The sequence below is a fragment of the Lonchura striata genome, chromosome 3 (assembly GCF_050655825.1).
Source record: "Lonchura striata isolate lonStrDom1 chromosome 3, ASM5065582v1, whole genome shotgun sequence".
In the NCBI taxonomy this organism is placed as follows: domain Eukaryota; kingdom Metazoa; phylum Chordata; class Aves; order Passeriformes; family Estrildidae; genus Lonchura; species Lonchura striata.
This window is the reverse complement of record NC_140705.1, coordinates 95,083,072-95,107,174: the sequence shown is the minus strand read 5'-3', so window position 1 is coordinate 95,107,174 and position 24,103 is coordinate 95,083,072. Positions and strand designations below refer to the sequence as shown.

General features: G+C 41.0%; 1 protein-coding gene and 3 non-coding genes across 4 annotated transcripts; all 4 read right to left on the bottom strand.

Moving 5' to 3' along the window:
* Positions 1–24,061, bottom strand: WDR43 (WD repeat domain 43). The gene is made up of 18 exons (XM_021534876.3): positions 23,845–24,061; positions 19,559–19,693; positions 17,042–17,163; positions 13,145–13,265; positions 11,860–11,999; positions 11,285–11,387; positions 10,173–10,237; positions 9,635–9,806; positions 9,050–9,136; positions 7,155–7,286; positions 6,555–6,692; positions 5,654–5,740; positions 4,383–4,414; positions 3,522–3,585; positions 2,420–2,533; positions 1,916–1,985; positions 1,248–1,303; positions 1–1,151 (listed from the first exon to the last, which is right to left on the bottom strand). Exons 1-18 carry the CDS (start codon positions 24,037–24,039, stop codon positions 1,038–1,040), a joined length of 1,947 nt encoding a protein of 648 aa, XP_021390551.1. The 5' UTR covers positions 24,040–24,061; the 3' UTR covers positions 1–1,037.
* Positions 8,193–8,271, bottom strand: LOC116183518 (small nucleolar RNA SNORD53/SNORD92). The gene has a single exon (XR_004148150.1). It is a non-coding gene; the product is annotated as a small nucleolar RNA SNORD53/SNORD92 (small nucleolar RNA).
* On the bottom strand, positions 11,677–11,760 carry LOC116183520 (small nucleolar RNA SNORD53/SNORD92). The gene has a single exon (XR_004148152.1). It is a non-coding gene; the product is annotated as a small nucleolar RNA SNORD53/SNORD92 (small nucleolar RNA).
* LOC116183519 (small nucleolar RNA SNORD53/SNORD92) lies at positions 16,570–16,647 on the bottom strand. Its single transcript, XR_004148151.1, has one exon. It is a non-coding gene; the product is annotated as a small nucleolar RNA SNORD53/SNORD92 (small nucleolar RNA).
* Positions 24,062–24,103: the final 42 nt, after the last annotated feature.

Genomic DNA, 24,103 nt, shown 5'->3' with positions numbered 1-24,103 from the left:
TTTGGTAAAAGAGATGTATATTTATTCACTTTACAAAGAGGGTGGTATTTAGTTGCAACAGCTCCATTTATAGACAAATATATTATTGTACATTTTAGTGGTGAATGGCTCAAACCTTTACCTTGTTTTGCTCTTAAAAACATGTTTGCACCACTTCAGCTTCCATTAGCTGAGCAAATAGCTGTCCTTGTTCTGCCACTGAGAGATTAAAAATCCATAAGAAAGGTATAACTCTGTGCTATGTATTCACAAGCATTCATCTTCTCCTTTCCCTGTGTCACTCCCCTCTCCCCACCCAACTCAACATGGTCTGGCCTCTGGGTTAGCATTAAACATATATACAGCCTCCCTTAAAACAAAATTAGGAGCCAGTGATAGTTCTAATGTCCTTTTAAAGCACAAGAAAAGTCATTGATTTATACATATAAAAGTCTTGAGTTCAAATTTGTTTAAAAAAAAGGAAAAAATCACTTTTAAGTCAAGTTGGCATTTACATATTGCCAAAGTATGGCTAAGCCAATGAAAGGAGGGAAGAAAAGAATTTCAGGACAGAATTTAAATATTACAAAAATATCTTTTTTTTTCTTTTTTCAGTTTCTTTTTAAAAAAAATCAGAAGGATGCCCACTTGCTATTGCTAACTGAAGCATGGAAAGAAGGTATAGACCAATTGTCTTTGATCCTTGAATATTTGAAACAAATTCAATGTAAAGCTGAACCAAGTTTCCCACACAAACAGCGGTGGCAGATTTATTTCACTTGAGATACAAATGCATGTCCACATGACAGGCATAATCTGACCAGGAGGTGGAGGAAATGTTTCTCTAAGTAAGCGCAGGGAAGGAGGGCGAGAGAAGGCTGGCACGGTTAAACACTCTGGATTCAGAAATGCAGTGCCCCACATGTGCCTCTGCACACAGGCTGTGCAATGTTCTGCACTCCTGATATGCAAATACAGCATCTTTCAGCAACACGATCCAGAATCAAAGAGCTTGGTGGCTCACTTTTTCAAACTGCTAAAATTACTCTTTCGTGCTGTTACTCTTCTTCACTTTCATTTTCTGGTTCCAAATCAGAATCACCATTGATTTCCTTTTCAACAGTCATGTCTTGTTCATCAGATTGCTCGTCTTCATCTTCATCCCAGTTTTCCTGGGGGAAAAATAAAACAAAAATCTTTGAACCTTTGTCAGTCACACCATTTCAGCTACAAGCAAATGGGAGAAGATCTGGTCAAACTCCACTTACGTCAGAATCTTTATCTGCAATCATCTCGTCATCTGAGCCTTCCTCCTCTGAGGAGTCTGCAAAGAGAAAACAATCTCTCAATCTGGTGAACAGGCTTTAAAATGTCATTGTACAAAGTCCAGTCCCACGTGCTGCCCAAACTGTGCTATTTCCACACCAAAACTGAATCCACCTGGGGATGAGGTAACCAGCATCAGTTAAGACCAGGTCACTTCCGTTACCAGTACACAGGGTGAAGATGCAGTAGGAAAAATGCCAAACTGGAAGAATGCACTCAACACACATGGACATCCCCTACAATGATGTCCTGCTGACTCAAACACAGCAGTGCCTTCACTGTATCTATCTTAGCACAAGGGCAGGTAACACTAGAAATTTTAGGTTGCCAGGTAAGTGAAAGCAGCACACTGAACCTCCAATTCACTGATTTCTTAATTTGTGAAGCAAGGCTGGGAGGGAATTAAAGGAGATAAAAGGGAGGAGTAACTAACTACAAGATGTCTACATCATTAGCCACTGATTTTCCTGCCATGGACATCTCACAAAACCTCTATCTGTTGACTGTACACTGGTTTATCAGATAAGCACAGGATCATGATGAACAGCTGTCAAGTGTAGGCTGTAATGGGAATTCAGGAGCTGAGCTACACTTAGCATGTAACACTTACCATCCTCATAGACCAACTTTGCAGTCTGATTAACCTCGGGTACATCCTGAACTGTTTGTGATGCTGCAACCTGAATGGAATTTGCAGATTAGCCTTAGATTAAATCATGCATTTCAACTTTAAAAGACAAAAAAATTCCTAACAATGTAAATTAAATCTATATTAAGGGTAGCACATATTAATTCACTTACAGTGCTGGTTTGACAGCCAAAAAAGTACAAATGACAAAGTAAAATCAGAGAGGCATCTGCCCCAAAGTGGCCCAGTGCTTCCTATTTACTCCTCTTTAAAACTCTATGGGTGAGCAGACACATTTGGCAGGATGAAACAATCCCAGTGAGCAGAGACTGACAGGACAGCCAATTAATGGCCTGCTCTGAGCGTTATCAGCATCCCTGAACAGCAGCTGCATTAAAGTGCCCAGGACAAATCACATCAGATGCAATCCCAACAGGAAATCAAACAACAACTCTGCACATCCCATGTTAGGTAGCTGAAGCTCACCTGGGTGACAAGAATGAAGAGTCTTCCATGCAGACGGGAAAGCTTTTGCAAAGTTTTTACTCTGCTCTCCATCAACTGGTATAACATTCCCAGCTGAGGAATAAGGTCTGGCAACTTGGGAGAAGAGATGGATGAGAAAAAAAAAAAATGAAGCTGTTAACAAACACGTCCCCAATGTTTTTGGTTTTTTAAACTACTTTTGTATGTTTGGAGCAAGCAACATTTGCTTACATTATTCTAGACAGAAGGGAGAGTTGAGGGTTCACAGGAACCACCTGCAGTCTGAGTAATTAATACTTAGCCATGTTTAGAAGTATCCATGTAGCCATGTTCAGAACTGCCATGTTTTAAAGCATGGCAGTTCTTAGATTCCTTTTCCTTTCCAGCCTCTGCCACATGCAGGGGTGTAGCACTGCTCAGAAAGCTGTGTAAAGGGAACATACACCAGTGTCCCAATGCAGCCTCAGCAATGTGTGCAAGTTCTGCTGCTCAGCAATGCTATAACAAATGGCAGAAAGGACTGACACTGCCCAAATGTCTTTTTCTTAACCCAGCAAGAGTGCTGTATCTATCACTTGTAAGGCAAGGCTGGACTTCAATCCATAAACTACAGCATTACTTCCTACCCTGACAGCTTTGGCACACCCTTACCCTATAAATCTGGCCCAATCCACAAACTACAGCATTACTTCCTACCCTGGCAGCTTTAGCACACCCTTATCCTATAAAACTGGCCATGCCCAATAGAGCCTCAATATAAGCATTACAAGAACAAAAACTTAGTTCTCTGAGATCTAGTGGCACAGGCTAGATTGCTCTTTGGCAGTAATTTTGTTCCCTCTCACAGGTGTGACATAGCTTATCTTAGTCTGACTTTGGGATGGCTATAATTATGTCAGGAATGACTGAGACAGACAATTTATCAGCAATGTGCTGTGGGTTCAGCAAAAGTGGTGTAAGCATAGCTTACACTGATACATTGATTTGGGCACTGCCATATACAGAGTGCAGGAGACAGATTCATGAAGAAAGAAAATACATTTATTTAAGCATTTAAATGTAGTTTTACTTAAGTGCATCAGCATGAATGAAAAATACTTACTGTGGAAAGGTAGGATGCATGTAGGGTAAGAACAGACTTCAGCCATCGAACCATTAGTGAGGCACTGGAATAGAGAAATAAATGATATATTAGAGATACTGCCTAAGAGACACCCATTTCACATCCTAGATGCTAAAAAGTCCTATATAAAGTTCCTCTTTAATTAGAGAGCAAGATAAATGCTCTCTACAGATGGAAATGTAAAGTTTGGTTATCCTCATGAGGTATGCAAGTTATTTGTTAGGAAAGGAACAGACATTTCGGTGAGAGACTAAATTAGGCAAACTCAGGGGTCTGTGCTTCTGAAATCTTTTATGGATGGTCTCAATGAATAAAAGACCAAAGCATGCTATTGTCTTCTCCACCTACAATGAGGGAATTCATATTTAGAAAAAAATAAACTCAAACCCAAACCACAACTTGGCACAGCCCATCTCAACAAAGCTGTCCTTATGGCAACATAACAAGACAGAGGGGGGGAAGCTGGTTCTGTTATTAAACACCACATTAAGAGATGTCTAAATACACTTGATAATTAAATGAGCTCTACACCTGAGAGTTATTTTATTTATTGATCAGGTCCATAATGTAAACATTTGGGGCCTTCAGTTACATTCTCAGGGTTACACACTTATTTCAGGTACCCTTTTCCCTTAATTCCACTTCAGCCACCCTGACCAAGCACTAAGTTAAGTATTTAAGTTCCTCTTTTCACTTTCAATGAGGTGAGTTTTTACCTCCAGATGCTGCAGTTTAATTGCAGTTACTATGAAAATCTATCACATACATAGTAGGAGGGACCATAGCACAAATATGTGAGAAGTTTTAGGTTAATTGAACTGTAGATGAGTTGTCTCCTACCTGTACGGGTTACCTTGCAATCTCTTTGTAAGCTGAAAGGATAAAAAAAAAAAAACCGTCAGCAGTAAGTAACAAACATGATGAGTATAAAATAACAACATTAAATCATTTGACAGCCCCGATATTGTTTTTCAGACATTTGAAGTATACTAGGATTAACCACTGCCAGGCTCCAGAAAATTACACTGCTGGCTCTACCACCCTCTACACAGGCTGGTAACTTGCAGAAGCTGGGTTTCAGTATTACAAGAAAGCTGGAACTCTTAACATGCAAAATATCCACTGAAGCTTAAACCTGGCAGGAATAAGTAGTAGGAAACCTCTTACTTTTCAACTGTTCATCTGCTTAGTAGAGCAGTTATTACACAGCGGACAAGTAGGGGAAACAAGTGAAGAAAGTATCAGGTAAAGGCCATTTCACACAACAAATCTCAAGCTTGGGAGAAGACGGTTACACAAAGGTCTGACCATCCACTGAGATTATAGAGCTAAACACTTCCACTTAGGTTCCCTGACAAAGGTCCCAGGGAAGAAACACAGCATCTCATTAACGTAAGCCTAAGGAGGTGCTGTAAGACCAAATATTCAGCACCAGGTCATCTGCCTAATTCAGTTAAGATCAGTACCATAAAAAAATTAATCTTATTTGCAGTCAGCACATTAAAATACAAAAGAAAGAAATTGAAACATTAACTTATGTAATAGAACATCATTCACATAACAAGAGCTACTAAGCAATGTTTGGTTTAAAAAAGTAATGTCCAGTCAAGGCTAATCATTAAAGTATTTCTGTCAAAATAAAGAGTTTATTTAATATCACTGAATAAGCAGTACAGAAGCCAAATCCCTTTTAAAATTACTACTAAGTGATGTTCAAAGTTTAAGTACAGCAAATGGACCTTCTGATGCTTCAAATTATCATCCATGTTAGTAGTTGAAAAGAAGATGTAATGGTGATTATTTACCATGGACTAAATAAGATTAAACAAGCTTTTGCTTAATCTCTTCCCTTTCTTTTCCCACATAATCATTTATGATAGTAATACATGATCTAATGCTCTTCCTAGTTTTGACAGTTGACACTTGGTCCTTTGGTTAAGCTTCAGCCAGAAAAGATAAAAAGTTTATCAAGGAAAAATTAAGAAATTTTTTAGTCCTCTTATGGCAACAAACCAATTTCAAAAATAAAGGGACATATACTGGATTTTAGTAGCTAGAAGGCAAATCACATGTGGCTTGTATGACACTACAAGAAGTGCATGTTCTCTTACCTCATGCAGCAGTGGAATGACAGCATGCATAGGCATTCTGGCTACTGTGTTCTTTACTATATTTTCTTTCCTTGTGTTAAGCACTTTCTGTTAAAATGAAAAAGCAGGATCAGAAAATAATTCAGCTTTAACATGTGTATGAGCAACAATCAGCAAAAGCAAAAATTCCTGCCTGTAAGTCTCTTCCTACTCCACTACTTTTATATGCTGAGGATAATGAGCAAAAGATTTGCTATGAAAAGGAGTTTCATTTTCCAAGTCAGGTATCATTAACAAAGTAAAGGCACTCAATAAACCCATCAAAAACAATCTAGCCTCTAGCCCACCTGCTCCATGTTAAAAATTATGCACTACAGGCATTTAAAAATCTCCCTTGATATTTTCTGACTTTCATAAATAAATGCCTTTCACCAGCATCTGTGACACAAAATTTCTATTCAGCATCAAATTCTTAACAGTCCCCCACCCTAGTACTATTATGTCCTCCTAGTCCAAATGCAAAGATAACCTTTTCAAGTGAAACTTGTCATCAATTCATTTTTCAAACAGTACCTGCTTGAAAAATGTACCCTCAGGAGACTAAGCACAGATTATGCTCCAGTCCAAGCTGAAGGGAACATGGCTGCATTGGTAGCATCATTTGTAAAACATCTGAACTGTGACATAACAAATTTATCATAAACAAAGTGCCTCAAAGATCAGGGACTGACTCAGAAAGTAAGGCAGGTAACAACAGAAAACACCACTAATACAACAGCACTGCCTAGAGCAGCACATCAGCAAAAAGCAGCTGGGAGAAACAACAGGTTCTGAACTGCTCAGCCTTCCTGGCTTTCAGGAAGGCTCCCCACTAGTCCCAGTGAACAGATTCAACAGCATACACTGAGCTTGCAAGACTTACATTTAAGATTTGTGCATCGTTGCTTTCCAAGCCCTGAACCAGCAGCACAGCAAAGCTGTCTGTTTGGGGAAGGCCACCAGGAGTTTTGACTTTGCTCACATCAATATCCAATGCCCCAAGGCGCTCCTCAATGCTCTCCTGCAGAGGGGAAAATAAGCGCAGTGCTGTGTCAGTGTGGTTTCTCACAAATATCTGCTGAAAGCAAAGCACCTAACTTAGAGCATTCCCACTAATTCTGCTGGAAAGGAACATAAATTTTGTGTATTCTTTCAAATGCACTGACAGAAGATAGCATGAGAAAACAAAGGCAGATGAAGTTTCGGCTGAAAAGCATTAATCTATCTTGGCAAAAGCAGCAACAAGTGTGTGACAAAGCTCTGCGAGAACCTGGCAAAACCACAGGCAAGGCACAGTGGGCTTGAAGGAAGGAAATGCTTCAAGCAGGGGGAGGTCTCTTTCATACAGAAAGATGGCATAATTAACCTTTCTTCCACAGCAAACAAAGCAAATCCAAGTTCATATACCTTGAAGAAGGTATCGCAATAATTTATTTTTCTAGTTTCTTCAGTTTTGCTGAGTTTGAAATAAGAAGCCCTTTACCTCTGTCTCTCCTGGTTTCCTCTTGTTTTTCTTTTTCTCCTTTCCCAAGGCTGGAGTTTTGACAGCTGTACTATGTCCTGGAATGCCAGGTACTAGAACTTTGGCATCCGAGTTCACAGCAGGTGTCTTTACCTAGCACACAGAGAGAATCACATTTGCACGAATTGCTAGTATCATGAGCTTTCTTCCCATTTAAAATAAACATTTTATTCTGCAACTCTCACACATATGGTAAAACCAGCCTGACACAAGCCATTTTCTTGACATAAATATTAGGCAAATCCAACATATTTAAGAGAATTAATAACCTCAAGAAACAGACAGATGATTTTCATAATCAACTAAAGCAATGGTCTTTTTGCAATTACCTGTGAACCACTTTTCTTACAAGATTTTGCCATAATATTCACAGAACTGTTTGTATCAAACAACAAATACTTGATGTTTTGCTGGCAATAGATACAACCCATGCTAACAGTCAGCTCCATAAACCACATGTAGATTAATTCAGCATCTACTGGAATGCAGTAACAGACTAAGAAAAGCCGCACAATGTTAACAGCAAAAGGTAGTCACTATTCCCTTCAATCCCAACTCTTTTATTCTCGGGACTGCTCAAACAAGGAACTCAGTTGTCTGAATTAGGCTGTGCCACGCTGACAAAAAGAGACACCTTAGTTTATACCAAACAAGCTGTCATCTTCAATGAACACAAAGGAGATGGAATTTTGTATTTAACAACCAAATGCCCCCCTGACTCAGAGAATGTAAGGCAGTATGCCACTTCCAGAATATCAAAAATGTATTTTCTGCTACTTCCAGGACACTTCTTTAAACCATAGCACTTCTATCCAGGCCTTTTTTTTTTTAAGTACCTCTGAAGTGATAAAAGTATAATCTATTACATTGAGCAAAGTAACTTCCAGTTTCCAAAAAGTTGATTTTCTACATCAAGAATTTTATCCTAGAACACCAGTGGTGATAAAGTACTATCCCCTTAGCTCACCACACTCACCACTGACCTTCTCCCCACACGGCATGCTCAGACAGCCAAGAGAAATGCGTCTTCACTGGAATTCAGCAAAAAGCGAAACCAAGATGGGTATCATCACTGCATGCCACAGAGACTCCGCACCTGTCCCTGCAGTTCAGCCCTGCTACCCAGCAGCTCCAGGACTGAGCAATCAGCACAAAACCCTGCCTGGCTGATGGAGCACCAGATCTAGTACATAACTGAAGGGTCAGAAAAACAGCGCTGTCTGCTCATTTCAGTGATATTCCAAGTGTTTCAGATCTTCAAGGCCTTGAATATGCACAGTGATTAAGAACTTTACAGCCTGTCTCTAAACACCCAGGGGATCCTGCATGAGAGAACAAAGTACCAAGTGGCCTCAGTGGACACTGCTGCCCATGCAAGTGCCAAGCTCACATTCCCAGGTCCCCATGAGCAGGAACACATGAAGGCCACACCAAGAAAAAGCAAAAAGGACTTGGCTGTTAAGGTTCCACTACATTTTATTTAGACTCTGAAACAAAGTCATCCCACCTTCACCCCAAACCATCAGGGTCAAAGAGGCTGTACAAACCACCAGACTCCAAGGGAAGGACTGATCTTAGGCAGAAAAACCCACCAATCAGTCCTGTCCCTCAAGCAGATCTGCTGAGTTACAAGAGGGCCACCATATGCTCTTGCACATGCCAGGACACACATGAACCATGAAAGTCTCTTTGCCCACACCTGCCCGAGCGCTACTGACATCTACTGCTACCTCTGCAGCTCTGACAATGTTCATCCAGATATCCAAACTCATTTTAAGAGACCAGTGAATACTACCTACTTCATTTCTCAAGTAAAACAAGAGAAGCAACACCACCACTCTTCATGCAAAGCTCACCTTTGTTACAGCAGCATCCGTTCTAAGTGACAACACTTTCTGGACATCCCGTACCAAACATATGTGGGATTCACTGGTGTTCAAAGACTAAGAGGACAGGAACAAAACCAGTTAATGTATTTGACACTCACACCTGTGATTCATTATGCTACTGAAAGATGAAAACAATTCCAATGGTGTAAATTAGAATGAACATTTTTTTCACTCTAGAATAGCAGCTCCTTTGCATATCTGCCTTTTGATTCCATATCCCTATACTCTCCAAGGAGGTTTACACAGGTAAATTGGAAGTGTATTAAAACCAGTTTCAATAGCTCAACTCAGCAAGAGCTGAAATGGCAAGAAACAGTCAGCAACGGCACCAACCCGTACTCCAGCTGAAAAAATGGAAGCATACAAATTGCCTATCCAAACAGCTCGGGGACAATAGTCACAGCTCCCAAAGCAAGGGCAAGGAATATGTTTTGTATTGTTTTATCATTTCGAAACAGGAAAAAAAATAATAAACCTAAACATTTCTCCAACTGGAACCAGCATGCAGTCCATATTACAGAATCCAAACCCTCTCTGTTAAGTTTTACATACCACTTTCTCTATGATGGGCTGTAAGGCGTTTCCATACACCAGCAGCAGAGACTGTTTGTCTGTGCAAAATGCAGCTGCTAGAATAGGGACTGGTTTCGGTGTGGAGTCCCCATCATTCCCAGGTGTTGCTATCTGAATAGTACAGTTTGATGTTAAGGGTTTTTTGCAATAACTGGGAAAAAAAAAAAAAAAGAAATTAAAAAATTCCAAGATATTTAGCTTGAACACTTCAATATCCTGCACATCTAAGTATCTTTCATTAGCAGATCCTCAGCCATTTTACACCTTTTATGGATGGCTAAGATGAGGCACAGGCACACAAAATCTGAGTTAAAACCACATATAACACCAAAGTGCAACACAGTCCCCAACAACTGAATTCTTCAAAAACGTGTCCAGTAACCCAGAACAAAGAAGCAGCTGGAACCTGGTTTACAAGCATATACAAGAGCTTAAAGGTGCATAACAAAACTGAGCTTTGCCTTGCAGTAACCCCAGACCTTTCCCAAAGACACCCTCCAGATGAATCCTAACTTACCCATTCAAGATATGTTCAAATAAATGCAACTGCCCGTCTTTGCACACAACTGCTAACTTCACAGGCTGAAAGAAGGCACAGTAAGGAGGTTTCATTAGATTAAAAAAAAAAAAAACCCTCCTGGAAATTCAGGACATCAAGAGACAGCTGTATGGCTACAATTTCAATTTTTTCAGTACTTAAGAACATTACACTGAATTTGAAAAGAAGATCAAAGATGTAATCACTCAGGAACATTCAGTACAAGTGTTAGAAAATTAACAAGGTAACTCATAACTGTACTTTATCACTAGTAATACACCCTGAGTTAAACAGTTTGCACAGTAGCAGACACATGTTCAGAGGCACAGCTCTGCAAAGGCACTGACACTGTGAATATGCTTAGAGGAAAGAAACTGAGATGACTCCCCTGAGAAACTAAATGACAGGGGTACATTACAGAATACTCTCCAATACATGCAGGAAGAGGGAACTGGAAATATTAGAAAAATACAGGATGAAATACTGCTCTGAGAAATAGAAGTCAAAGGCAGAAGGAGAAAAACTTTTTAAAGAATTATGGGAACAGTTTGTGAACATATGTCACATTCACACATTTTTCAAAAGGCAATCACTTTGAAAGACTTGTGCTCTTAAAACTGAGAGAACTAGCAAATGGTACACTGCTACTTTAACTCATTCAAAGTTAGTTAATTCCAAATGCAGTTACACTGACAAAAACACTTGAAATCAGGGAAAAAACAGACCCAAATCAGATTTTTAGACATTGTTTCTTTTGTGTTTCTCTTTGCTGCCAAGTTCTAACAACCATTTTAATTACTAACTTATTCTAAATAGGAAACAATTGACATTTCCACTATCATGAACAAAATTTCTGAAAAAAACCCACAGAATTTGCACTTAGTAACTTTGAAAAGGAGCATTTCAGACTACCAGCTTTATAAATGCATCTGTAATAAATATCCTTACACCCATGAATTGGCATTTGGACCTCATCTCTGCATAAGAGAACCCAGATACTAAACAAGCCTCTTTCTTTACACCCTTAAAAGGAAAATGATGTGGTAAGTGAAAGTTGTTGAATATATTTGTTTACAAACTATTGCTCCTACCTCTTCTTTGACTTCTGATACACTCAGGTCCACAAAAGTTGGTTCATCTGTTACTGCAAAAGACATCACAGCATTCTTTTCTTTCCTATCTGATCTGATCTGCCTGGAAGACATAAAATGTACACATTATTTACCACAGCACAAACAGCATCCTCTGCACCAGACAAGCATTATAAAGCCTATAAATCACTAAATGTGGTGGTATCTACTATATACAAAAGCACCACGCTGACATTTCAGTGTTCAGTATTCCTAATTTCTAAGCGCAAAGTAACCCCCAAGAGAAACTGAGCAAGAAAACTTTGCATAAACCTTACAAGTGCAAAGAATAAGGAAGTTTATTACACAGTATGTTCTGGCACACACTAGTGATATGAATGGCAACTGGAAGCACGCTCAGACACAGCCAAGGAAAATCTCGTCTTCACTCAGCAATCAGTGAGTCGAAACCACCAATAAAGAGATCATCACTGCATTTTTCCAGTGCCCCTTCTGCTTTAGCTTGTTTAATCACAATTACTTGATGACTTTATGCTCAAAACTGATCAGTCAAAAATTATGAGAAGTTTACATACCACACACTCAGTAATCGGTCGTGTATAGCTCCAGACAAGAAATAAAGTCCTGTAATTCCATCAAAGGGTTTACTTTCATTTGTAGGTTTCACTGTGGTAAATATTAATGATGACACTGATGTAGCATGACCTGTGAAATGCTAAGAGAAAAAACAGGATCTTTCCATGATTGTCATAAGCAGTCATATGGCAAAAATCAAAACATTAGTTAACAAACATTAGGAAAGAATCAAGCATTACTAAGTCAACAAGGACAGCTCAGTGGTTTTTAACTAGTGATCCCTTTCCTTGCATTTTTGTACATCAAGGAAGCTTTTTCTGACCTGGCAGATATTTATCAACATTTTAAAACTTAAATGGGGAATCAAAGGCAAATTCAGTGGGACTAAATCCATGCAAAAGAAATCACATCCACTTGTAGTGCTGTTACTGTCACAAAGCACTCCCCTCTGCCCCCCCCCAACTTTACGCTTCAACGTTTCCAATGGAACTAGACTCAACTGCGTTCTCAGCTGTAAACAATGGACATGTGTGCTGACACTAAATTTGGGCAACACACCACCCCCAAGGGCCCCCCAAAAATTGGTTCTTCAATCTACTTTTGCAAATAGTGGTTTTGGTCATTATAGAATGCAGACATACACGGTAGCTGCCATGTGCCAGCAAGCCCACAGTAACAGCACATGTTACACACTCACCTGACAGGAGATTCAGAGACTATCCCTGTCCTGTCTGCTAGCAGGCAACAGAACACGGCAGCATTCACGGATCAGCTAAAGCATGGCCATTTGCTCAATGTCTGAGCCCTGCTCAGAGAACAATAAGGAGTTGCTCCTATGCCTTCCAACTGTTTCAACAGCAAAACTGATAATGCCATCAGTTACATGAAGTTTAGCAAGGAAACTCGAAGGCTTTGTGGAGGGACTCTTGTTAAAACCCATGCCAGCAGTAACTGATACGGTGGTGAACTGAGTTCTCCTGACAGAAGGGTGTCAGAAAGGAACCCAGTTAAAAAGAACAGCATCCATCTTTCTCCTACAGTCTTGAGAGAAGATGCTGGCAGCATGCTCAGAACCAAAATTTTAATGACCTCATTCAATTCTCAGCAAGTGGAAACCACAGTTTAGGGTACAATCACAGTAAAAATTCCAGCAATCCCAATGCTGCTAATTGTATCCTCACACACAGTGGAATGTTTTAGATGTCTGATCAAGAAATACTAAATAGGTAGTGTCACCAATAAAGAAGGGCATTTTTTTGCATCTAGTTTAACAGAGGTACTTACTCTGTAGACTTCTTTGGTCTCCAAGTCCCACAGTTTTATAGTTCTACCAGCTGACAGCAGCATTTTTCCATCTGGACTGATGCATAGACAGGTGATACTGCTATTGTCGCCTTTCCACTTACTAGAATTTGGATGGAGTTTTTGTATAAAAGGAGAAAGATGGAGAAATACAAAAAACAGTATTCATTAGGATCATCTCAAAACCACCATGATGGAAATTTTAAGGTAAAATTTTAAAAGCGGTGATTTAAGTAGTCAAGAGGACAAAGCTATTCTGCTTCTGCACTTCGCCTTCAAATTAGTTTTCAAAAATAATCACAACTCAAAAATATGAACTTATTCAATACCGAACGGACGACTTCTTTTTTGATACTTGCTTATTCTGTTCTGAATTCCTCACACAGTTTTCTACTTCTAAAATTAGGCCAAGAAGAGCCATACCATTTTCAAGACTTCTCTATTCACCAACTCATTCAAAAAAGCCTTCTCAACACTAAAATTCAGAGTTTCAAAGCCTATTCAGTTACTGGACCTCCTCCCAAGTTTCTGAAGTCACTGACAATAATAAACTTCACCTTAATGGTCTATGATTCAAAGCGCTACTGAAAAAAAAAAAAAATGCTGTCCTGAAAAGCCTGTATGTGTTTTAAAGAAATACTATGTTTCTCACAGGACAAAACTGCAAGGAAAGCAGTAACATAAATCCTTTACAGATTGGAAGTAGCCTGCAACTCACCACATTTTGATTGTAAGCTGCCTAAATAACTTTCACATGCCCAAGCAATACCTCTTCTGTTTTCTAAATCAGGGATCATTTACTGTATCACTTTTGATAGCAGCTGAAAATTTTACAGCCACAAAGGTGGACAACATTGCACCTTACAGAGGGTACGACAAGATTTTGTATTCTCTTCTGATCATGACTAAGGATTTAAACCATTTATTAACACAAACCAAGAAGATATTTTTAGATGTAATAAAAAGACGAGTCTAAACTAGACTGCACAATATAAAGTACAGCAAAAATACCATGGTTTTCGCTTTGCATAGTCTTTATATAATTTTTACAGGAAAAGTTTTAAACAGGATCTCATAAACATATCCAGAATGCTTCCAAGTAGTCAAGAGTATTTAAGACATGAAAAAGAGTGACAAGAAGTCATCCAGAATGTTTCAGTCTACCATTTTACAACACCTTGTCTTGCCTCTTCAGAGACTCTCTCTTCCCCAATAGCTTGTCCCTCTGCCAGAGGTTTCATGTGTGCTGCACACACCACCTGAAGTGGCTCCATGTGGACTGCTACAGTAGTTAAGAAAGTCAAACCTAAACCTCATGGTTTCAATTCCCTTTTTAGCAGTCCCTACCTCCATAGGAACATGTCTAGAAGCCTCCTAATCAAAATTAAAAAATATAATACCACTTCTCTACCCCAGGAGCAACCATCCTGATTTCTCTGTGGGTTACACAAACATTGGCTTCCAGGTCCTGATAGGTGTTAAGGAATGCAGGCACTCTCACATGTACATTGCGTGTGAGCAGGAGAACTGATTTCTTCTACTCTTTCCAAATTGAGTTACCTTAGATATGACTTGTAACATTAACACAGAAAATTTTCAGGTAAAAACCATGATGTTACATTGCTCATGTACTTTCTATCTATATACTCTGGGAATGATTTTCTGTTGCCATCTTTAAAATAAAGAACACGATGCCTCAAATTACGTTTCATAACCACAGTCCCCCCACTCCGTGGTCCCTGGCATGGGACAGGCCAGAGGGAAACATCCAAGAGGTATGACAGCAAAAACTCTCATTTTTTCTGAGAAAGCAGCACGGCTGGGACCCACCTCCAGAACTTGTACATGAACACACACACTGTGGGATACAAACAGGGTGAATGAGATGTCCATGGGCAGCTTCAGAGCTGTGATCTCACGGGCATCACGGAACAGTGGGATGCTTAGCAAGACCTTTAGGAAGGCACTTCAGCAATGACATGCCAGGAAGGCAAAAAGAAGAGGGAGTTTCTCCACAGAAAAGTGCAGCACGAATGTATGGAACATTCTTTTGAAACAGGGAAAGAACACAAATGCACAGAATAATCCCAGAAACAAGAGGGAAGGTTATACAACAAATCCATCTAGAAACTATTTCCAGGCACTGAAAGGTCAAAAAAAGGTTCTGGGCACATCCAGCATAGGAGCAACTCCTTATTGGCAAATTGTGTCTAACCAACCTGATTGCTTTAATGAGACAATCACCTTGGTTTTTGAGGAGAGACACATTTAAGTTGTCATAAGCGTTGCTGAAGTCAAGGTCTCACATCCTTGCAGCCAAATTGGAAATATATAGCCTGAATGGATGGTCTCTAAGGAGAGCAGGATCAGGCTGCATTACTGAATTCAAACAGTTTCTTCAGGTATGAAGTCCACCTGGTGGCCAGTCACTGGTGCTCCTCCCTCTGAGGACATCCCAATACTGCTTAATATCAACTATAACTGCCCCAGACTCCATTATTGATCTCAAAACAGGACAGAATGCACACATAACTTCACACTCAATCCCAAATTAGGGAGAGCAGTTGGTATCCTGGAGAACAGGGCTGCTACTCAGGGGAATCTCAGCAGGCCTAAGAAACAGGCTGTCAGAATCTCAAAACTGAAGAGGAAAACATTGGAGACAAATAGCAAGAAAGCAGGTTTGCAAAAAAGAGACTTGCAGTCCTCACAGTAAAGCTGAACATGAGCAAGCAGGGAGTCCTTGTGGCAATGAGCTCAGCTGTGTATGATCTGTATGATCTGCATTAGCCAGTGCTGTCAGCAGATCATGGAACGGGACTCCTCTGCTTTGTGCAGCTCTTGAAACTGCACCTGAGCACTGCATTCAGTGGGACAGGACAGCAAAGTTACTGACATGGTGGAATAAATCCAGCGGAGGCACCTCGGCACTAGAGCACATAATGGAAGAGGGAAAGGTGAGGGAACTGGGTGCGTTCAATTATGATAAAGAAGGCTGGAGGGAGATTTTATAGCCATCTTCTGCTACTTTACATAGGGCCTCAACATATTGCAACCTAAGGATGCATCTCTTTCCTAGGGATACCACTGACAGTACTGATCATGGGCTGCCTGCAGTGCCCATGCCAACCTTAATACAGCCAAGAGCGCTGCAGTAATAACCAAGAGTGGGAAACATCATAAAAAAACAAACAACATCAAGAGAAGGAAAAATGGGCCATGGGCATCAAACAGTAGGCTTTTATTGAAGAAAGGTAACCAGGATTGTTAACAGAAATCTTGGTTAATTCTTTGAAGTTTAAAAATAATTTTACTTTATTACAGAAGAAAATAAATGCCTACACCAGACATTTTGTTACTCTGCACTAAGCCAAATTTTGCTCAACAGTACTTTTAACAGTAGCAGCCTGCTCAGACAGCCAAGTGGAAGTGTCCCCACCGCACATCAGCAGCAAGCGAAACCAAATGGGTTATCATCACAGCAAGGCCCTTAGAGCAAAGCTGGGTGCATGCAGCAAGTTTTACTGGAATGAGATCTTCCAGTATCTATTCAAGGAATTTTTTTCTAGATTTTAGATTTTTCTGCATTTAGTGGGACTATTAGTCTTCAGTCTAACAAAAACTTAGCATGGAGGGATCCAAGCCCCCCTCACAACAGTTTCATCTAGCCTTTCCAATACATAGAGGAAGATACTAAACTATGACAATTATGCTTTCATCCCTTAATAAAACCACTTCTAATCTCAGAAAAATAACGGCCAACAGTCACTTTGTGGGCATGAAGCCTGGAAAGCAGAGTGCAGCACTTCCAAAACCTGCAAGGGAGAAAACACACAGCAGCAAGTGTAAAAAATTCAAGCAAAAAGCAGCACTACTCACCACTTTACTTTGCAGGTCTGTGTGTTCCATTCCACAATGTGTCTGTCATCTGAACAGCTATACAAGCAGCAGCTCTCTTGATGCCATCTCACACAGTTTACTCTACTGTCATGACCACCATCCTACAAAAGATAACAGAGGGTCAACTCACTGCAGTAGTCTTGATGACTGAGTCTTCCCCACACCAACAATGTGAACAAGGTGCTCTTTTGAGATCTAAATTCCAGTCAGTGGCATCTTAAAGAGTGTGTGAGGTTTTACAGAACACACGACAGTTATATTAATAAAAGATATCTCACATTTTGGTACATACAAATAAGTATTTTGGCTTGGTTTATACAGCCTAGAGAAGAGGAGACGTTGTCTACATTTTCCTCACACAGGGAAGCAGAGGAACAGGCATTGATCTCTTCTCTCTGGTGGACAGCAACAGAACCAAAGGGAATGGCAAAAAGCTGTATTGAAATGGGGGGGGAGTTAGGGTGGATATTATGAAAAAGTTCTTCACCCCCATGGCACAGGCTCCCCAAGGAAGTGGTCACTGCCCCAAGCCTGCCAGAGTTCAAGAAGCATTTGGACCATGCCCTCAGGTGCACAGTGTGACTCCTAGGGCTGTCCCGTGCAGGGCCATGCAGAAGCCTGTAAGACAGTCTGATGTGTATGTCTCAAATACTGATAGTCAGATAGCCAGGGAACCAGCCAAGGACTGTTGGTAAGAACACACTGTAGGAAAGAACAGCACGTGGCTGGAGGAGGGGGCCATGTGAAGGTAGGACAGCACTTTCCTGGTTCCTCCTTGTTCTGGCTCCTGGTGATCAGCACAGCACAAATGCAGGAAGGACTCAAGAAGTGGGCCTGGACTACTGACAAAAGGAACCTCCAGTAGGGAGGGATCAAGACCAGCAAAGACCCCTCCAAAGCCCTCCAGCCGATTTCCAGAAAGGTCTAGACCAAACTGCACATGGTAACTAATTTGCATAGGAAGTGAGAAACTTGGCTCCAGGGTGGGCAGACCTTGTCTGTAAAAAAATGCTCCCACAAAGCTTGAGTGATGGATGCCCCAGGACACTGAACACCCCATCAGCTGGTTTGATGCTGGAGCAAGGACTGATGACTATTTCTTCATTCTTTGCTGTCTCTCTCTCTTCTCTTTTGCCCTACCCCTTATTCAAAATCTACTGCTATGCTTTTATATTAGAAGACACCAATTTCCATGCCACTTGTATAATTTACTGATACAACTTTGTAGATTTTGTAAAGCCTGTGCGTTTTGTCATTCATTTCTTTTTGACCAGAAGCACCTACACACCTGCGTGCTCGTTTCAGTTTCAGAGTGGGATGCTACTGGAAAGGAGACCGATTTTGATGACCCCTTCCAAAAACAAAAAAATTGTCTTGCCTGCTGTTTTTATGCACACAGCCAAACAAGGGCAACCATATGAGATCTGCTCAAGGAAAAAATAGCCACAGGTGTCTTGCTGAAGTCATCTAAGTGCCTCCTTCCTTAAGGGCACTCAGAGGTGAGCAGGCTTCCCTTTGTATTAGGATTCAGTAGCAGACTATCATCAGACCAGAAGACCCTTTAAGCAGTATCACTTCTCTTAACAACCAAAATCTCCGCAGCTCGAAACATAACCTTCAATTATTTATTAAAATATTTAACGGAGTCTATTTCACCGTTTGGATTGTAACAACCTGCTCAGATTACTCCAAAGGTATTGATGCAAATGAGCTTTGAGCAAGACAAGCTATACTGCAGCAAGTTATTCTGTTCAGTAAAGATAGCTAAAAGTAACATATTTTATTTTAACAGGAATAATTTTTTAATTCAACCTACACGTAAAAGGCGAAGTACTCATAAAACCTGCTGTTTTCTATGGAAAAAGAGTGTTTTCAAACAAACTACAACTACACTTTTCAAACATAGTTTTTCCTTATAACGGGGTTGATGTTGTTAAGTTACTGTCACTTGCATGCATCATAATTCTCAGAAACTTCTTTCCCTAAATTCATGTATGTTTATCACTCTACCTACAACTTTGAGTTTAGAAGCAAAATATACCCAAGTATCTCAAAAGTATTGCACAGCCACTAATACGGATTCATTTTGCTTGTTATGTAACCCAACTCAAATGGAGGTGCTTAGGAGTTTGGAAAGGCAAAATTAAGGTCATTGTGTATTATTCAAAAAAGATCATGTGCTGAGAGAGCTCCAGAGCTTCCATAAGGGATGTAAATTTATGGAAGAGTCCATCAGTGTGACACCTTCCCAAGTGTTGATGAGTTCTCTGCCCTTCCCTCCCACAATTCCATGCAGGAAGTGAGGGTATGACAGTCCCCACCAAGGATTTAATTTTCCAGTGAAGAATTTCAGCATTACTGTTATTTTTAATGCAAAGTAGCAAATCCATGGACAGTGTTAAGATATTGCACAAACTTAGAAACCAAGATCTTTTGGCCTAAACTGACTGAAACCGTCAGTGTTTGGTAGCATGTGATGAAGTGTGCATTACTTACTAGCTTGCTCTGTAATTCTCCTTTTACTGTGCTGTATAACAAAATGCTACCAACTGCTGTACCAATAGCCAGGATATCTAACTGCTTGTCCACTTCTCCATCTTCAGACTTCCGTTTTTTCCTCTGGGGCCCATCCTGGAAAACCAAAAGAGAGAAACTGAGAAATAAATCACTATGACTGGCTAATATCTAAGTGTTAAAGCAGAGGGAAGAAAAGCCTTAAGAGAAGTTTGATACCCAGACAGCCAGCACAAACACTGCGAAGACACAAAATGAACACTCGGGTGTAGACAGTACTAGAAACTCATCTTGTACTTCCATGTATATGGTAACAAACTTGCTATGAGTCACTTGGAAACACCTGGTGTAGGCCATTTTGCTACCACCCCAACCACATGCATGTGGGAAAAAACACAATTAAGTTTTTTACAAGTTTCCCGTACCAGGAAATAAGGAGAAATAAAGATTAACTCATTAAGAATACTTCATCCACAAAATGGAAACGCTTGATCATGATCAATTTATTTTTTCTCAAAAGGTAATCAAAAGAGTCTTGCAAATCTGCATTCCTAATGCTTCTTAAAAAGAAAGTGCTACCCCATTCCACAGAGGCAAGTGTCTGGGATTCAAAGGGAAGTGCTCTGCCCAAGTCCTGCTGTCTGCACCAGAGGTCCTCATATGATCAGGCAATTCCTAAGTCTTCAAACTCTTGCTCTGCAAGTGCTATCAGTCACCTCAAGGAGGGATTTCACTTTGTCTCCCTTAACCAAAAATCTGAGAATGCAGATCACTGGGAAGGGAAGAAGGAAAGAAGGAATAAAACTAGTTCTTAAACATATGAAACTAAAATAAAGAGGGCAGAAGAAGCTATCATATTCATAATCACTGGGTTAACTGCACACCCATAAAATAGAAAATAAAAAAATGTTCAAGGACACAAAAAGAAAAAAAATCACTAATGCCACTGATTAGTTTTTAAATTGGACCTTGGTAAGTCTCCTTACATTTGTTACATCACAGCAAAGCATTCTCTCCAATTTAAAAATTACACACATGCTAATGCTTCCTCTCCACAACAGATCTATTTGCACTGACAAGCAGCCTGAAGAAGCCCGGAGAGACTGATAAAATGTGAGCAACCAGCTCTGTTCAAGTACCATGTGCTGCAGCTAATCTGTTTTACAACAGACACAACACAGTGAACACAAATAATTTCTACTCAGGTCCAGAAATATGACAATCAGGATGTGATAGTCTTCACCATAACTAATATATGAAGTTTGATAGTTTGATAATGAAGGATAAATACTTTGGTACTTCAAAGCAGGATTTTCTATTCCTTCTGTATTTAACAGAGCTAACACCTTTCTGCAAATAAAAATGTTTTGGTTTAGACCAAGAAATACAAAATTGCTGTAAAGATAACTTTTACATCAAAAGCAGACTACTAAGAAGAGACTACAATTAGAGTTTTTGCAATATTTGTTTAGACTTTCTCTTTGTTGAGAAAGAAAACTATTTATAAAATATTAAAAAACAGATGCTGAGAAACTAATGGCAATTAATTGAAACTGCAGTCTGACATGCAAAGACAAAGGCCACAGAGTGGAGATGCAAGTACAACTTTTGTGTTTTCTGATAGTTTTTGATCTTTTTAAGTAGTTTTACCAATTACCCCACACACCCCCGCTGCAAAACAAAACCAAAATTAATAACAGACTTTATTCTCTTCCACTGAATAAATCTTTCAACTTAATTTTTTTTCAACCTCCATTTCAGTTTGCTATAGCAAATTTCCTTGGAACAACTCAAAGGCACAACAGAATTCCCACAAGTAGGGTCAAGAGAAAGCAAGGGGCAGTGAAGGTTTCTCCAGTTTTTTTTCCACATGCATGTCTTTACTGACCACCCTTATCAGCAACATGAGAGGAACACTTTGTCAGAAAGTTCTACATGAATAAATGCCAGTGGAAAATTCAGATACCTGTTAATATTTGAGATGATTTGAGAAAAACACCTTAAAAACTTTTTAAAAAATCTAACTTCCCTACCCTACATTAAATTAGTACACAGAGCAAATGACAACTACACTTGAAATCCACTCACTCGTGGATCAAGGTCTTAAATAGAAGAGCGTCATGGACAGGACAGGATAAGCATCACCTTTTGCTCACATGTGAAATAAAGCACTTAAAACACTGAAATGGGGAGAAATCTAAAGGTCTTGACACTTGACAGTAACAGAGCAGTTGCAGCTTGTTAGGAAGAAAGTGGAAGAAGGTGTTTTGAATATTGGAGGTCCACTCTTGCACAAGACACCCCACGGAGAAGGGGTGATGAACGATGCACACAGGAAGCACTGACACTGGAAGCACGTGGGGCAGGGAGCATCCCAATAAAGCCAGCCCTGCATCAGCAATTACAGAAGCTGCAGTTCAAAATATCATTTCTAATATTCCCCTGTAACACATGGCCTCCGTTAACAGGGCAGCAGTCCAAAACATACTGACTTTAAGTGTAATTTGGCCAAACACCATCTTTAGCTCCCTACCAGTAGAGCTCTACCTCTGATCACCTGATACTAGAACTGCCTAGACAGATGTCAACTCCCCAGGAACAAAAGACTAAATAATGCCAGAAAAGAATATGTTTAACAAAACATTTTTGGCATAACTATCCCAGTTTTAATTCTACAACTCAGTCTAAGGAAAAAAAACAGTGACTTTTAAAGGTTTTGTGGCACACTTATTGTAAGAAACAGTACGTTTCCCAGCTCCACTTTAAAATGGACTAGCTTTCAAGCAGGGGACAGGATTCAAACTACTGGAATAACTAGAAAGCACTGAGAGGTGGCTACGGTTACTTTCACATAATCTTAAAACAGAATAAATTCAAAGACCTTTGGGGCTCAGGAGTGTGTCTCTAGAAAAGCTTATTTTAGAAAGTTTTAAATGCCCCTCAGAAACTTCCTGTGCTTGACTTACGGCACCACAGCAGTGCAGTGTGTGTAGTTTAGTTTTATTTCTTAAAGGACAGATTAACCCCATTTTCACATGCCAGTTTCAGTGAGTTTAAGAGCAAAGAACCTATACAGCTTTGCAGCTAACACACAAATCCTTTTTACTTCCAAGTTCCATGACAAAGCAACAGGTTCAGGCCACCTAAAACTGACTCTACTTCATTCTTTGGACATCCTGGGAGTTTTCAAAGTTTAGGGACTAAGCTGCTCAAATGAGCAAAACAGTATTGCCCTCCTTTGGGTTGATAATGTGTGTTTTAAACATTTTGAAACAGTCTGAACAGCATTTCAAATACACTGAATTGCTGATATACCAAAACACACTTTTAAAAGTACCCCTTGCTTCTTATGATAAAGGGGGTGGATTTCACATAGTTTATGCAGGTTTTGCATTCTTTTTTCCTCAAGAAATGGTATATTCCAGCTAAAGAGCTACTTCAACATAAAGAAGACAAAAAGGTGCCCCAGTACATTCTCCAGATATATTCAGGTTCGGTGTTCACCTGAGGTGACGTTGACTAAAACTTGATCCAAGGTGGAGAACATCCAAGCACTCCTGATGCACGCTGTGAATAAAACTACTGAGCACCTTCTTGCAAGATTCCTGGACTCAGGAAGATGAATCATAGTGTAGCAGCTTGCACGGGAGTACTTCCAAGGGTAAGGAAGCGTAGAGAGATACTGCCTTTACCGGAGAGGGATCTAAGTGGGTGCACAGCAGCTGACCTGCTCTGCAGCATCACCTTTTCAATTACGGCAAGACGCACCATCAATTAACATACCTCAATCCTTCAAGGAAGGCTTCTTCCACGCAGATAGTATGAGAGGCAAACGGTTTTCAAGAATCAGCGCTTCTGCCGAATTTTTGTTTTAAAAACACGCAAACCAAAGCCTCCAGCGCCCCTCCCTCAACCGACACGTGAAATTAACCATAAGCAGCCCAATCCCGGGAGGGGGCGCGGGGGAAGCCGCTCCCCCTCCTCCATCCCAAGGCTCGATACACGTGGGCACCCCCCAAACCCCGGGGCCACAGAGGGACGGGACGGAACGGGACGGTGCCCGAACCCCGCGGAGCCCACGGGGACCCTCGCCCCGCTCGCCGCGCCCCCGCTCCCCGGCCCGCCCGGCCACATGGCGCCGGGAGGGCGGGGTGAAGCCGAGCGGGCCGCGGCCACGCGTCAGGGCTGCTCGGGTGGCCGCCATCCCCATCCCGTTCCTCACGCGTGTCCCCCCCTCCTCCTCCTCCCCGCTCCCTCCCCTCACGCACCTTCCCGAGGGGCTGCCGCGCCTCCAGCGGGGCCCAGGCCAGGCAGGTACAGGCGGCGCTGAGGTGGGCGGAGGGCACGAACTCGTGCTGCAGGCGGCTGCCGGCCGTGTCCCACACCCGCAGCCTCCCGTCGGGCCCGGCCGAGGCGAACAAGCGGCACCCGCGGGGGGAGAAGGCGCACGGAGCCGCCGCCATGGCGCGCGCGCCCCTCGGCTCTGCCCGGCCCGCCCCGCGCGGCGCATGCACCGCCCGCGTGCTC